This window comes from Eumetopias jubatus, unplaced genomic scaffold (genome assembly GCF_037043125.1).
Source record: "Eumetopias jubatus isolate StellerSeaLion01/CBP00866 unplaced genomic scaffold, mEumJub1_p1.0 scaffold_13, whole genome shotgun sequence".
Lineage (NCBI taxonomy): Eukaryota > Metazoa > Chordata > Mammalia > Carnivora > Otariidae > Eumetopias > Eumetopias jubatus.
Genome location: NW_028274819.1, coordinates 43,318,263 through 43,334,674, shown reverse-complemented (window position 1 = coordinate 43,334,674; position 16,412 = coordinate 43,318,263). Strand labels below are relative to the sequence as shown.

The window sequence follows — 16,412 nt, the reverse complement described above, 5'->3', positions numbered from 1 at the left end:
CTGGGGTTGCTGGGCCCATTCTGGTTTTTCCCTCATCCTGACCTTATTCGCAGTGGAATTCCTGATCTGGTCCTTCTGCTTCCCCAGCTAAATCCTGCCCATCCCCGGGTCTGACCACCTGGGTCATTTGATGCTTGCCTGGGAGCTGAGCTGGATCAGCTGCTCCTCTCTGAGAATTTGGCCCCCCTGCTTGGGTGGCTCAGTCAAAGCCTCTGCCTTTGGCTCAGGTCATGATCCCAGGGTCCTGGGATCAAGTACTGAATCAGGCTCCTTGCTCAGCAGGGAGCCTGCTTCTCCCTCTGCCGGCTGCTCTCCCTGCTCTTCCTCTCTCTCTCTGACAAATAAATAAATAAAATCTTAAAAAAAAATTCGGCCTCCCATTGGCTTCCCTCTCCTTGTCTGCCCTGCATATTCCTTAGCTTCCCAATAAGCCCCCTTTCCTCCCAGCTTGCACCGTAGTGTCTGCTATGCCCTCGTATTGTTTGGGCTCCCCGTGCTCATAATGCTTTTTGGCTGATCTTTAGTTGTTGTTTTTTTTTAACATGTATTAGGATGTTTCCATACAAATGGCAGTGACATAAGGAGATACATTGGCTGAAGGCAAGGTGATCTGTGTTCAGTGTTGTAAGCATATGTTTCTTAAACTGGTGACCCAATACGTTCTATAGGATGTTAATAATTACATGAAGATCCCATATTGAGGTATCCTGACATAAAGGGACTTAAGCCTATGTCCTTGCATTGGAATTTTTCCTATGATGTGCTCTTCTGCATCAAGAGTCTTCTAAAAGGTCTTCACACATTCATAGTATTTCTCGTCTGATCTGTAGCTTCCATCGACAGGGATTTGGGTTTGTTTTGTTCATGGATATATGTATCTAGTGACCAGGATAGTACCTCTCCTACAGTAGACACTCAATATAGACTTATTAATGAATGAATATTAAGCAGTATGTTCCAAATTTAGGTAGTCACAGCAAATCTTTTTTATTCTTAAAGCACATGATCACTTATTCCGGGATGCTGGCATTTCAGTAAATGCAATTTGGTCAAAACTTTTTTGGCACAGGACGTTCTCGAGCAGAGGAAGAGGGCTCTTGCCACCTCCCCACCCCTATCCCCACCACGCACAAAAATAATCCATGGTAGAACAATGCTTACAATGAGGGCAGCGACAATCTAGCGCTACCCTGCACTGCTATGCTCCATCTTGGAATGTCATGTCCAGTTCTCGACCCCAGATGCATCACTGGCAATGGCTGTGCTCCGAGGAGGCTCTTGAAAGGGTGAGGGAGAGGCTGAAGATCAAGGTCTATGGGCAATAGGTGGAGGAGCAGAGGATGTTTCGTCCAAGGATGGACACTCTGCCATCTCCAATGTTCTGTGTTTGGGGACCCTGAAGGGAAGAAGGAGCTCAGGCCAGTGGCCAAATCTAGAGGACATTCTATGGGTTAGGGCTAACAACAGGGCTGCCCTGCTGGGGGCCATGTTCAGAAGTCCCCATCCCTGAGCTGGCCAAGCCAGGCCCAGAGAACTTTGGCAGGAGATGAGTGAGTTGCAAGGTCTCTTCCAGTCTTGGTAGTATGGCGTTCTATGGACGTGGGAGTGGTGGGGTAGGGGACTGAGCATGGAGTTTGAAGGCATATCAGGGTTCATATCCCACCAGTTCTACTTACTGGATATGTAGACTTGGGCCAGTTACTTCCTGTCCTCACCTCTGCAGTGGGTTGTCATTAGGATTAAATGAGACAACCCATGAGTAACTGGTGGCACTCTTCTGACTGTGTCAGCTGCTTTCTTCACTCGAGACTTGCTCCGCCTTAAGAGAAGCTCACAGCACGCTTTGCTAAAAGAGCCCCCTGGTCACCTAATGAATTGTGTATTAAGATAATTTAACTACTTGGCGGGTATGGAAAAATTTAAAGTTTAAATGTCAGGAGCCACCAATAGGAAATTAATGAACATTGATGATTAATCTATCTGGGAATAAAGGATTAGCTATGTGGGAGGTAAGAGAAGACTTAATTTATAAAAATTGATTTACTCAAAAATGACTTCTAGGGGACTCTCTATTGAATAAATTGACTCTCACCTGTACCTTTGAGTCCTTGACTCAGCTTCATGTGGGTAGATGTTATATTAATTTATCCTTTTAGTCCATCTATTACTTTTGATTTTAGTTTAAAATAACGTCTTTATTCTAATAAAACTGATTAGGGAATGCATGTTTGGCTCTGTGGCTAAATGAACTAGTTAAAACTTCATCTCACAGCTAAATTTCCCCTTCCTGTCCTAGGCACAGCTGGTCAGCCTCAGGCCTCACCTGAGGGATAAGCACCTATCTTGTGGCAGAGCTCAGACCAGAGGGACACTTCCTAAGAGAAGAGAGACAGGTGCTAAGCTGAACATACTCGGTTCCTTCTTCCCAAATGCACAAACTCATCCCTACCTTCTCAGTAGGGTGACATAGAAAGGTAGGGAGTGAAGCTAGCAGAGGTGTGTTGCTGAAATCCCTACCTAGGGAACAGGAATAGTGTGGACCAAGTACTGCCCCTTAGTAGTTGACAGTTCCTGTCCTAAATTGTCTTATTGGCCTTATCCATTGGGCTGTGGTCAGGCAGGAGTGTGGCGGAGCCCCTCAGGGGAGGAGGTCAGCTGCCAGTGGGGAAGATACTTCCCACCTTCATGAAGCCATTCCTCCAAATAACAACCCCTACTTCTTTGTAGATCCTTCTGGAATCACAGTGAGAAATTTAGACTCTGCTCCCAGAAGGCTGGAAAATGACTCATGATATTACATCCATTAAGTTAGCTCTAAGGAGGTTTTGTAACTAAAGCTCAAAATTTGCTTTCCTGTCCTATTTCCCACTCTCAGATTTTGCTTAGCTATGTTGTCCAATATAGGTAATCAGAGGCTGCAATGCAACTAAATGGTAACATAAAGATCATCTGTGCTTGCCAGATGAGAAATACAAAGATGTCCAAAATTTAGAAATAGTGTGTCTCATTGTAAAGTTCTTGGAGAGAAAATAAAGTTAAAGAAAAAAACAACAAAAACCCCGCATCCCTTTACCTATAAGAATAATTCAAAGTCCCAAATACTTAACGTCAATATAATTCTCTTCCATTTTCTTCTTGTGCTCATCTTAGCCAGAAGGGTCTCATCCCAGTGTGTGTGGTCATGTTTTCTTGGGAAGCTATAGTCGGGGCTGTCTCTCCAGCAGTGGGAGGGGTTCCTTCCAGGCTCAATTTGTACTGGTCTTTCCCAACTATGCTTGAAAGAGTTAGTACCTTGGATACACAATAGTATCACAGCACTACCCCTGCACTCACAGAAAGTTAAAACAGATCAATCCTCAGCCCCTAAGGCAGGAATTCCAGGCAACATTTCATGCTAGGACTTTATCTTAGGGTTGCTGAAGGCCTTAACACATCCTTACCTGCAGTTGAACGACAGAGGGTTGGGAACAGGCACCATCTTGATGGCATCCGTGGTAGGAGATCAGTTTATTTCAATTGTCAATCATCCACAAGGCTTTGTGGAAATTCATTCACTGGGGAGAAGCATCCACCATCGGTTAACTGCGGCACCATGTTTACTACGGGAAAAATGTCTCCTTCTTCATAGAAGGGCATTTGATATGTTTACTTCTTTCTGCAAAGTCAGGCATTTATAATCTCTTCCCAATGACTTGCTAGGTTTGCATACTTTCCCATCCAGCATTTTCAACATTTCTTAATTTCTAGCTCCCCTCTAAACATTTTGTTTCTGCCACCGCAGGCTGCATTGATTTGGGCTGCCTGAAGTGCCTTAGGCTAGAAGTCTTCGAACCACTTCAAAGGCATCGCATTCTCCAGGTTCCCAAAGATTTTCTAGAAGAAATGCAAGCATATATACTTTTAAGGAAATCAATGTCCAGATCTTCAATTTTTGTTTCTTTCCCCAAATGATCCTCCCCATAATACGCAGTTTCTAACATCCCTTCTATTACTTTCCAAAAGAAGAACGTGCTCCCACCCATCCCAAATCTTAGAGTGCATTGCCCTGCTGTGTAAAACCTTGGAGTGGCAGTAGGATTGGGAGATCAAAGAAGAAGCTTTCATTCCTGAACCATAAACCCATAGGCCTCCATGAATTATTTCTGTGCTTTTTCTTACATATTTCTGTTGAGAAAGGCATTAGAAATTGTGTGTTTTGCCCAGTGTGGAGATATATGGTAGAATGGTAGTGTGTGTGTGTGTGTGTGTGTGTGTGTGTGTGTAGGAGGGGTTGTTTTGAAAGTTTTCAATTTATCATTTCCCTTCTATCTCTATTTACTCCCAGATTGTGCAAGGCTCTTGAGTGCCTACTCAGCAAAGAGAGAACTGATTGGACACATCAAGTACTCAAAATGGCTTTTGGGGGCACAAATTTAAATGCAAGCAATTCCTTTCAACTATATCATACTCAACCCTAGGATATGTCATTCATTGGAAAGGAAAACATCTTTGAAGAGCCAGAGATTCTAGAGATTAATGATACCGATTCTTTTAAATGCTGGAATACTTTTGAGAATGACTAAGTTTTTCAAGATATATTGGATAAAATCCACAGATACAAGTTTTACATGATTTTTTTTTTCAGATTTGGTGCAAATTATTTAAGAAAGAAGTTAAAGCTTATTTTGTCAACATATTTTGTGAAATATTTATACTAATTTCTACTTCTTATTAGCAAAAGATAAAATTAATTGCTAGCAGTGGACTAATTAGATTTAAGCAGTAAATACCTTTTTCCTTCTTTAAATATGTAGGAAAGTTTGATCATTTGAGCTGCTACAATAAATGATTTCTAATATTTACTTATTTATTTGAGAGAGAGAGAGAGAATGCACACACACAAGTGGGAAGAGGGTCAGAGGGAGAGAGAATCTTTTTTTTTTTAAGATTTTATTTATTTTTTCATGAGAGACAGAGAAGGAGAGACAGAGAGAGAGAAAAGCAGGCTCCCAAGGAGCAGGGATCTCGCGGTGGGACTCGATCCCAGGACCCTGGGATCATGACCTGAGCCGAAGGCAGATGCTTAACCATCTGAGCCACCCAGGTGCCCGGGAGAGAGAATCTTAAGCAGGCCCCATGTCCAGCATGGAGCCCAACATGGGGCTCGATCCCATGACCCTGAGATCATGATCTGAGCTGAAACCAAGAGTCAGATGCTTAACCTACTGAGCCACCCAGGTGCCCCAATTTCTAATATTTTTATTCTGAAATTTTAATTATTCCTAAAATGAACACCAAATTTCAATACATATACCCACCTATTTACTGAAAAAAATTTTTTTTACATTCCTAGGTTTGTAAGTAATTTACAATGTTAGCTACATATTGCCTTGCATTATTAAAAGTTTAATAAATTGTTTTATCTTGGCTTTATAACATATACAAATAAACCAAATTTTATTTCAGCTCTACATTATTTTAATATTAACAGTTTTTAGCATTTTCCCTTGGAGAATGATTTCTATAATTATTTGTCGGTGTTGTTTTAGCATTTCATGAAACATATCAAAACACTTTGTAATTAAAAATGAAGTCAGTTCTATATTGAGAAAAAGTTGTCTTGGCTGATTGGCTTGGCTGAAAGAACTGTCTGCCAATTAGGTTATAGGGTGGGCGTTTTCCATAAATTAAATAAGCAAAAGCTGTAGCTTCAAAGTTTTGATAAAACATATTTGAAACAAACACAAATATTTTATTAAAAATTGTTTTGGCAATGAAAGTAATAATATTTTGATTTTCCTAATCCTTTCTGAATAATTTGGATAACCCAAGGTGCTCCAGGTGGAAGAGCAATGGGTATAATTAATAATTATTTGAAAAGTCTTGGTAAAGTACTTCTGGAATTCTTCCCAGAAATTGAGATAGTGAATGAACAACTCTAATGATTGGGTAACAAATGCTTTTGCAAGTCAAGTGGTTTCCAATTCTTTGCTTTTACCAATTTAGAGGAGTTATCAACTGGCAGATCATTAAAAATTGTTTGATGATCGCTCACCATGTGATTGCATAACTCAGAATGTGCTCAAAGGGTTGAGCAACTTGGCTATATAAACTCTTCCCATTCCTCTCTATGGATTTATGGGAACAAGATTTTTCAGGGTTTACATCTAAAAATATAGCATTAAGTCAATATTCAATCATGTATACATTAATTAATGAGAAAGCCTAAAAAGGATACAAAGCCCCATTTATCTCATTAAGACATATATTTATAACATTTTAATTTTATAATTTGTAATTATTAATCAAAATTTGTAATTTATGTTGTTTTGGCCAATTGTACTGATAATAATTGTAACAGTAACTCAACCAAGAAGAGAATATTTTTTTAAAGATTTTTATTTATTTATTTATTTTGAGTGCAAATGGGGAGGGGCAGGTGGAGAGGGAGAGAGAATCTCTAGCAGACTCTGCTCTGAGTGCCAAGCCTTATGCGGGGCTCCATGTGGTTCTGGATCCGATGACTTTGAGATCATGACCTAAGCTGAAACCAAGAGTTGGTTGCTCAGCCGACTGAGCCACCCAGGTGCCCCAAGAAAAGAGTATTTTTAAGCACTTAGAACCTGATAGTCACAGGAAATAAAATGAAATTTCAAATGTCAGTGATAAATATGACAAGGTTGGTCCATAAAACACTTTGAAACTTAAATGTATTACATTAAGATAAAATTCTGAGGAGGGATTGGATTGGGAACACTAAGGGTGAAAAGAAAAGATGCAAAATGCTCACAAAGTTAAAAAAAAAAGATTATTCATACATTTTTAAGGGGATGATGAGGGCATCAAGTTGTTTGGTATTTAAATTCCACCGAACGCATCTAAAACAGTGATGTAATGGTCTTATTTTGTATTGATATCTACAATCTGCTGGAAATTACATCCTTTCCAACTTTGTTCTTGAAACTTATGATGAAAAATTTTACCTGTCAAATTAAAAATGTGCGGGGTGGGGGGATACGCCTGGGTGGCTCAGTCGTTAAGCGTCTGCCTTCGGCTCAGGTCATGGTCCCAGGTCCTGGGATTGAGCCCGTGTCAGGCTCCCTACTCAGCGGGAAGCCTGCTTCTCCCTCTCCCACTCCCCCTGCTTGTGTTCCCTCTCCTGCTGTCTGTCTCTCTGTCAAATAAAATCTTTAAAAAAAAATGTGCAAGGGGTCATATGTTTTTTAAAATTCCTTTAGGACTAAATAAGAAAATAAAAAACTGCATTAGGATACACAGACACTCTAGTTCTAAATCATGAAGGCTATTGTCTCCACCTCTTGCTGGAGAATCGCTTAGGCCTTAAGACCTCTGTCTTCTAAGGAGGGTTTCCTGTGATGCTCCTGGAGTCTGGACCTTTTTAGCCTTGTGAGGACCAGTCCTTCTGCCATGTGCTTCTCAGAACACAGTCTGTCCATATGTTTTGAGTATGTTAACCTTGAGTAGCATTTCTTTCTGCTACATCTTTTTTATTTTGCATTAATGAACTGTGCTTCAAGGATTCTCTTTCCTTCTGTTAATCCCCACCTCCTTTCAGGGAGACTGTGCTGAATTTCTGACAGTTTACCCGGCTTCTCATGTTGGTCTCTTTCCTTACCTAACTCATAGAATGAGCACTAGTTGCTGGATTTGAGCTTTACCACATTGACTTCTCCTTCCTTTCTGGCACATTCTTTTGTTTAAAAAAAAAAACAAAACTCTTCTAGATGTTGGAATTTGCCTCATTGAGAGACATGAAATCAATTAAGGTCTGTGTTTGCCCCAAACCTCCAATTCTAAGAGATCTTATCAACATTTGCCTCCCTAAATTGGATATTCCAATCCAGGGGATATTTTGCCATCAGAACAATAGGTAATCCAAGCCTGGATTCAGTTATGATTTTGTCTGTCTTCTCTTTAGTATGTCCAGTCTTTCTGTGCCTTTCCTCAGAGGCCTGATTCATGCATTTCTCCAGTACATTCTCTGAGGACGCAGGCAATATTCTATACTCATTTTCAAAACCTTTCACCTAGAAATTTATCTAGCAATCCTTTAGATATCTCATGCTGTTTTCTGTAGTCTTTCCCTGTTTTCCAGAACTCTGTTAGTGCATAACAACCATTTTTATTCCATCTTATCTGAAGGATCAAGAATGTGGGCAGAGCCTGGCTGAGTAATTCTTCCATTCCACGTGGCATCAACAGAGGTTCCTTGGTGTTATTCAGCCGGCAGATGGTTCTGAGAGTCTTAGAAAGCTTCATCACATGTGTAGTGCCTTGGAGGGGATGGCTGGAAAGCTGAGAGCATTGATCAGGGATCCTACACATGACAGTCTCAGAGTTCCCAAACTTCTTACATGGTAATTCAGGACTCTGAACAGAATGTTCCAAGAAGCCTGGGGGGCAGCTTCAAGGTTTCTTGTGACCTAGACTTGGAGGTCCTGGAACATTAATTCTACCAACTGCTGGCTTTTATTGGTCAAGCAAGTCATTGAGGCCAGTCCAGATTTAAAAGGTGGTGGTGGCAGCGGGTACCAGAGTCCATCTTCCTATGGGAGGAGTAGCGAAGAATGTGTGGCCATATTTAATCTGCCACACCCTGTCACATCAGCCCACATTTATGTAATCCCTTTGCATGGCTAGGCTGCCCTAACTATGCCCAACTATGGATTCTCTATCTGAAGCTTTAGCTAGAGCCTTCACAATATTTTCCTGGCTCCCTCTGAGGAACTCATTCCAGGTTGATATGTGAGACTTGACCTCTCCTGATCAGTTTCGCTGGGCTACAGTCAGTCTTTCTGACTGACACAATTAAAAATATTTTTTCCTTTACGGATTCCTTATTTAGAGCAGCTAGATTGTGTGTGTCTCCCTAACTCTTCTCTATTCCTTTCTCCTGGTCTTTAAGATTCTGTTTTTTTTTTTTTTTTTTTGTCTCCTCTCTGCCTACTCTGTCTTTAAAACAATATTTCTGTCACTCAGCTTCATCAATCTTTGTTCCTTTATTTTGTCTCTTTTCCACCACTCTTCTCATGATATAGGGGGAAGCATATTTTTGACACTTCTTCAGTTCCTCCTTGATTGCCTGACAAATCTTGGATTTTAGAGACTGTAGTAGTTTGAAGCTGACACCAAGATAGGATGGGATAAATGCCTGTCAAGGATGGGTCGGGGGAAGCGGGGGGCAGACATGGAAAACCATGTTGCAGGTCTGAAAACAGAAATAAAAGGGGGAAGGAGGACTTGAGTAGGAAGAGACATGGAATTTTCAGACCCAAGTCACCTGTTAGAGGAGTCTCCCCCAACAGCCATGGGCTGCAGTAGTGTCCCTGCTGTGATCAGTCACAGCTGGGAGTGGCTCAGGGAGCTATGGCCTCAACAAGGACACAGGGGTAGATCCAGAGGGGCAGTCGTTGGGGGCTCTCCATCAATGCTGCCCCTGGCAGCAGGAGCTCTGGCTACCACAGGGCAGAGGGCTGTAGATGCTAATGGGGCTGTAGATGCTAATGGGAGACTGTCATGTGTAGGATCCCTAATGAGAGCCCCTCTCCCATTTGGTGAGAGCTGCTAATGAGGCTGGATATTCTCCATGTCTTGAGACTTCTATCTTTGCTGGTCCAGGTGAGGTTCTGCTGACTTTGAGGGAGATGGACTCACTGACTTGGAAAACAGGAAGTCAGATTCACAGCAGTTAAGGTCCAACTAACTCTACCACATATCACGTGTGTGACCTTGGTCATATTTCTGGGTCTCAGTTTCCTGAAGTATGAAGTGAGGGTTGGACAAGACTGTTGAGGGCCCTTCTGGCTCTGACATACTGTGATGCTTAGGGCCTTGACGATTTCAGTGGAGCCTTTGATCTCATATTTTTCCAAATTTATCTTTGTGAAAAGGATGATTACTTTTCATTGTCAGAGAGCTGATTCACCGAGATGATCTGAGGTATAATTACGGTGTATGTGTGTATAGGCATTAGCAAGAAATTATTCCCAGGCATAAATTGTCTAATGTTAGCAGATGATTGCAAAAGACATTGGATTGAATTGTTTAACGTCATGCTAATTTGCTTGAAGTGCAAACACTAATCAAGAACACTGAGTAATTATGATTTAGGTACAGGACCCCAATATATGAAATCGGCATTTTCATGTGAGCATTATTATCACTTACGTAACTGCTTACGGTATGCTGGGGGAGGATTCTAAGAAGTGCGTTCATTACAGAGATTTGCAGTGACAAATCTTGGTTATTAATTTTACCTTTTGTCAAATCTCTTACAAGACGCATCTATCAAATCTTAGGGAATAATCTTTACATTTAATGTAATTTGATTAAATACGTACTTAATCTTAGACTGTTTACATAGAGGATTAGCATATTGTGTGTGTGAAAAATTCTAGGAGTTTCAATAAAGAAGAGAAAAGGAGAGTCACCTGCCTTAAACCCACTTAATTTTAATCATTTTACAGATGGGGAAACTGAGGCCTAGGGTGTGTATTGCCCAAGATCACAAAATAATAACTGCTAACAATTTTATTTTATTTCCATGTACCAAGAACTTTTAGAAGTCCTATATATATCATCCTATATAAAAAGTCCTGTATATATATAAAATATATATATCTTATATATAATTAATATATATATTATATAAAAAGTCCTTCATACACACACACACACACACACACACACACACACACACGGGCTATATATTGGCTACCTTAAGGAATGGGTACAGCCACCATAAGAGAGAGACACTGTTATTTCCCCCTCATTTCATACATAAAGAAACTGCAGTATAGAAAGGCTAATTTACTTGCTCTGGGGCACATGGACAGAATGGCAAAGCCAGGATTTGCACCCGGGCAGTTTGGCTCCAGAGTCCCTGCTTTCAACCTCAGACACACTTCCTCATCAACATAATGTGTTAAAAAAGGCAAACTGGCACTAGGACTCAGATATCCTCATTTCCTTTTAAGTGTTTTTTTTTCCCCATAACGCTAGGTTTAATAAAAAAAAATTCCATTTTGATATTTTAAAATAACATAGCAACTGAAACTGCGCGAGTAGTTGCCCAGAGCAGCGGCTCTGGAGGTGTTACTTTCTCGCATGAAGCCCCCCAAGGCGATTCTTCTGAATCACTATCTCCACATCTCTCAGGAGAACCTCAAGCAGCTAGAATTAATTAGCAGGTAGGAATCTTTTATAATCAATGAATCATATGCTTCAAAGCAAATGGCTGATTATGAAGTAGTTTCAAGATATGTGAAAAAGCTTTTTCCCAGAAATGAGCTAAACTAATCTTTATGTCTCATTTGTTGATGAATTTTCCATTTGCTTTTCTTCCCGGTTCTCCCTGGGTCCTACGTTCAGTCATTTCCAGCCTTCCTTCTCACCATGATCCTTAGCTCCCTCAGCCTCGAGCAGTCTGACATTCCCGAGTTACCCACTCTTTGACAGCGTTCCCAGGGTTGCTATTTTGGCCTGGCTGTACACACGATACAAATGTCCTCTGAGCTGTAAGCTACGGTAGACTACTTCTCTTGACTCAACCGCCGAACCCATTACCCAGCCGGAGTTGGCCAATGGCAAATGAACCAGCTCTTCAGTCATAGCTGTAACAACTTGTTGGTTTTCAACTTGATGGCTTATTTAACTGATGGTTTCTGTTCTCATTTGGAGCCAGCAGAACAACAAAGGTTGCTGAGACCATCAGTATCGAGAGCTGATTTTCTGATCAATTGGAACATTTGGCACATTTGTTGTCCATGTCCCAGTGGTTTGAAGTTATCCCATATTCCTGAAATGTAGTTCGGACCCCATGCAGACTCATGTCTTTTCCAAAGCCAGAATACCTCATCACCCCCATAGTGGGACTGTGAATGGGGCAGGACTATAGATTCCGGGGGGCTTCTAGAAGCATGGACCCACTGGTAGTCCATTAAGGAAGATTAGATGGAGGGAATAACCCTCAGACTTTGCTCTCTTTTCTTAGGCGCTGGTGAGAAAAATCAATGCTTCCGACAATATCTACATCACGGAATCCACCACAGGGAACCTGTTCAGTCTGACCCAGGAGGGGGCTCCTTTGTGCCGCATCATAGCCAAGGTGAGCTTCATGGTTAGCAGCCAGAGTGACAGACCTGGGGAGAGTGGGAAGAAGCTAGTTTGTTGGGAAAAACTGGCTCAGGACATTTGTCCTGGCTCTAGCATTTGTTTGCTGTGTGATCTTGGAAGAGTCACCTCCCCTCTTTGGGCCTGGATGTCTCCATTTTTAATAGTGGCTAGGCTCTCTGATCTCAGTTCCCACTTGAGAGAAAAGCTGGTGCCCCCAGAGTCTCTATAATTCTCCTCATGTGGTATGTGTTAGAAATATCAACCCTCCTTCCTCATCTCTACATATCCCACCAAACCCAAAGAACACACATCCCCTAACTCAGGTTCTTGATGGAGCCCCCAAATACTTGAAGCCACTACAATACTATACGAGGAGAAGACAAAATTGAGGAGGACAGTGGTTTTCATCAATCACAATGGAAGGTTTTCTTTAAAGATTTATTTATTTATTTTAGAGAGAGAGAGAGAGAGAGGACGGTGGGGAGAGCAGAGGGAAAGAGAAGAGTCCTGAGCAGACCCCCCACTGAGTGGGGAGCTCAACGTGGGGCTCAACCCCATGACCAGAGCCCAAATCAATAGTCTGATGCTTAACCAACTGAGCCACCCAGGCATCCCATGGTGGAAGTTTTATTTTGCTAGCTTCATGGTTGATTTGCCCCTACACTTGGGGGTCCAAACACAGGCATTTGATATTCCTAGGATCTCACTAGGATCTTGTTTTATTTTTCCTATTTTTTTTAACTTGAGAAATGACATTGCCATGGAGATAGAAGCAGTGATCTAATTGGAAGTAAAGTTATGTGTTTCAGTAGAATTAAGATGGCAGTCACAGGAAGATGCTCCAGCTCAGTGGTTCCCTGTCCTGACTCTGTCACAATCCCTCAGGGAGTTTTGGAAAACACAGATATTTTTTGCCCCACCTAAATTTACTGAGGTCCTGGGATAAGACCTGAGACTCTACATTTTAACAATCCCTACAGGTAATTCTGAGGCCTGGCCACTCTCAGAATCATTCATCTAAGCCCTTAAAGAAATCTGGAAGAGGAGGCTAAATGCTTGTCAACTCTGCTTAGGGGAGAAGTAAATTGTATAAATTGTATGTAACAGCAATAGCTAACATTTGAGTGTTGCTGTCCAGCGTGCTTAATGCCTTACAGACATTATTTCCCTTAAATTATAAAACCATCCTAGGAAGTAGGTATCATGTTATTCTCATCTATAATTGAGGCAATAGTTTAAGGGTCTTACTCAAGCTCCCACAGCTGATAAAGAGTGGAGTCAGAATTAGAACCCAACTCTCTTTAAGATCCTAAAGCCTACAGTGGTGACTTCTGGTTCCATCCTGACCCTTTAGATTCTTGGGCCAAAGAGTGACTCAGACGTTCTCAACCTTGATGCGTATTAGAATCAATAGGGAGCTTTAAATGTCACACAGCTAGTAAGTGGGTGAGCTGGAATTTGAAACTGCCTGCTTGGCAGCAAAGGCTATGCTCTTGCTTACTATTCTGAGCTGCCTCTTAGCAGCCCTTTCTCCTCCTCTTCCTCCTTTTGCCCTTCCCCCTGCTTCTACAACCTTCATTATTTCCTGCATGCTTTCTTTTCACCAAGCACTGTGCTAAGCTTTTCATTTATCTTATCCGATCCTTCCCAATGATCTTCTGATGTGTTATAATTATAATTCCCATTTTTAAGATGAGGGAACAGAGGCTCAGAGAGAAGGTAAATAACTTGTCTGAGCTCATGTGCATTAAGTGCAAAGCTGGTATTTTAACCAGATCTACTGACTCCAGAATCTTAATCTCAGCTTCTTATGCCTCCAACCCTTGGGAGAGAGTAGACAGAAGGCTGAAGGGAAGAGAAGATTCAGCGATGACTCCCATCTTCCCCGCCTGGAAGATGGTGAGACTGGTTCCTCCAGTGGATTCACTGTGTCTGGGTTTTCAGTCCTGACAGTGACGCAGGAGCTGGGAGTCCCTGGTATACTCTACACAGCATCCTCACTGTTGATGCTCATTAAGTGTGCCCAACATTGTGACAAATGTGGGAGAGCTATTCACAGTGGCCTTCCTCACCCACCTCCTTGGGGCCCAGTGTGGTCTGTCTTTGGGCACTTCATCCATCTGAGCTGCCTCCAGAAGATTATTTGGGCAGCCTGTCTGAGGTCTGTCCTCTCAGCCCCTTGAGTTCCTTTGAAGGCCAAGAACAAACCCAGTCCTCCCTGTGATGGTAGTGGTAAGTCCCATCCCTTCCTGAGTGCAGAGCAGAGCAAACTCCCCTGTGCTTTGTCAAAATTATCCCCTATCCTGCTCCTCTATTACTCCCCCCACCCCTAGCCTACACCCCACAAGTGGCCTCCTTAGCTTTATGACAGTTTATCCCAAGTCTGTCTGAATAATACATACCATGATACACTTTGGCTTTGAGCCCATAGCTTTCTATAAAATTAAACAAGCTCTAGCCAACAGTGCAATTCTGCTAGCTCAGGCGATTCCCGGCTCTACTCTAAGATGAGTGCTGCTCTTGGGTCCTTGAGGGGGCTGCAGGGGAGTCCACACAGCTAATCCATCTCACTTTCTCTGCGGCCCCCTTCCTCTTCTCCCTTCCACGTATCCCAACTCTTGGGATACCTTTTCCGAGGGTTTCAGACCCTCTTCTAACCAGGAAACTTTCCAGAGACTGACCCTCACCTGGTTGTCCAGAACGGGGTGTTGGGCCCTTTCACATACATTAGCTCAGCTAGGTTGGTTGTGTAGCTGCTGTGACCCCATTTTCAGTCAAAGTTAACCAGTGGCAGAACCAGGGTTTGAACCAGAATCCCTTCAGTCTGGGTTTAGGATTTCCTCCCTTTAGCTTTTGCAGTAGCTAAAAGTTCAAAGAAAGCTATTTTTCACAGGCTTGGGAAGCAATGTAAGGAGAATCCAATGCAAATGGGAACAGAGGCTTAAATATAGTTATGCTGGGTTCAGTGCCTCCTGAGCCCAAGGAAGCCTGCCATATTGATCCTGGCTCTCAGTCCGGTGTTCTTTGGTACCATTTCTTTGTTGTCTGCTCCAGATGTAAATACCTACCTACTTGTCGATCTTCCTATCATATCTATCTATGTATTTATGTATCTACCTATTTATCATCTCTATCATCATACATATAAATAATATTTACACTACACATGATTAAATATGAACGTACACATATAAAAATATATATATATACACACATAAACATATATATAAATATACCTACACATATAAGCACCTATATGTATATAAATATTTATACGTGGAGGGAGATCATTAATAACCAGCGGGGCTGGCTGGGGAGACCTTAGGACTCCTGTTTTTTTTCCTTCTCACTTTAAGAAGCAATTTGATTTTACTTCAGTGACTCTCTGGGTAAGGTCTTTGTGTGGAACCCTCATCAGCTGTCTCAGAGACCATGAGAAAGTAGGAAGACAGGGATAAAGGATTACGGAGCAAGGAGTCAGAGAGGGGGTTCCTTGTCACGCACTAGTCTATCTTTATCAGAGTCGCGCCATGCATTTACAATCAGAGTGTTTCTCTTTGACCCTTCCACAGTCCCCTTTCAGATTATGTTAGGAGTTCCTGCTCTGTATTCCTATAACCCTGCACCCCCTCATTTCATTGCACTCCTACCCGGATTTTTTCCTGCTTTAAAAATCATCTGCCATCCCATGACTCACGGGTTGTCGGACCATGAGTTCAATATGGACCGGGACTGAGGCAGTCTCGTTCAGTGCTTAGCACAGCGTCTGGCTTATAATACACTATTAATAGTTTATGGCTGCATGAATGCATTGACCAGCTGTATACAATATGTCCTTTCCCCACCAAATGAACTACCCCAAAAGGAAGTGGGAAGACAAAAGTTAAGGATCGCTCTCAGCTGATTATAAAATGTCAGAAATGATGAACTCATCTTGGTTCCTGCCGTGATAAGCAGCAGAACTCTCAGAACGAAAAGGGCCACTGGGCTGAGTTTTGTGGGGGGCCGGGTAGGGAAGATTCGGGAAGACTTGTTTCATCGAGTCTGTGCTGGGCTGTCGTGGTCACACAACTACTGCTCCTTCCAGTTGCTCGCTCATTATCTGCACCGTCAGTCGCAGCTGTGTCCCCAGAACGTGAAACGGTGCCTGGTGCGAGGTATGTTGTTTGTTGAAAGAGTTCACAAAAATCTGACAGGGAATGGTATTTTTGCTGGACTCACCTTCTTCTTCCTGCAGCATTTTTTTTTTTTTTTCAGTTTGGGGAGCAGAGTGCAACAGGTTTAGTTAGAGCCAGGAG

General features: G+C 42.2%; 1 protein-coding gene across 1 annotated transcript in view; it reads left to right on the top strand.

The window, feature by feature from the left end:
* INSC (INSC spindle orientation adaptor protein) overlaps nt 1-16,412 on the top strand; it is a 119,241-nt gene that overhangs the window by 58,675 nt on the left and 44,154 nt on the right. Inside the window, exon 6 of the mRNA XM_028116993.1 lies at nt 11,993-12,106. Within this exon, the coding sequence (XP_027972794.1) occupies nt 11,993-12,106 (114 nt within the window). The remainder of the gene's footprint in view (nt 1-11,992; nt 12,107-16,412) is intronic.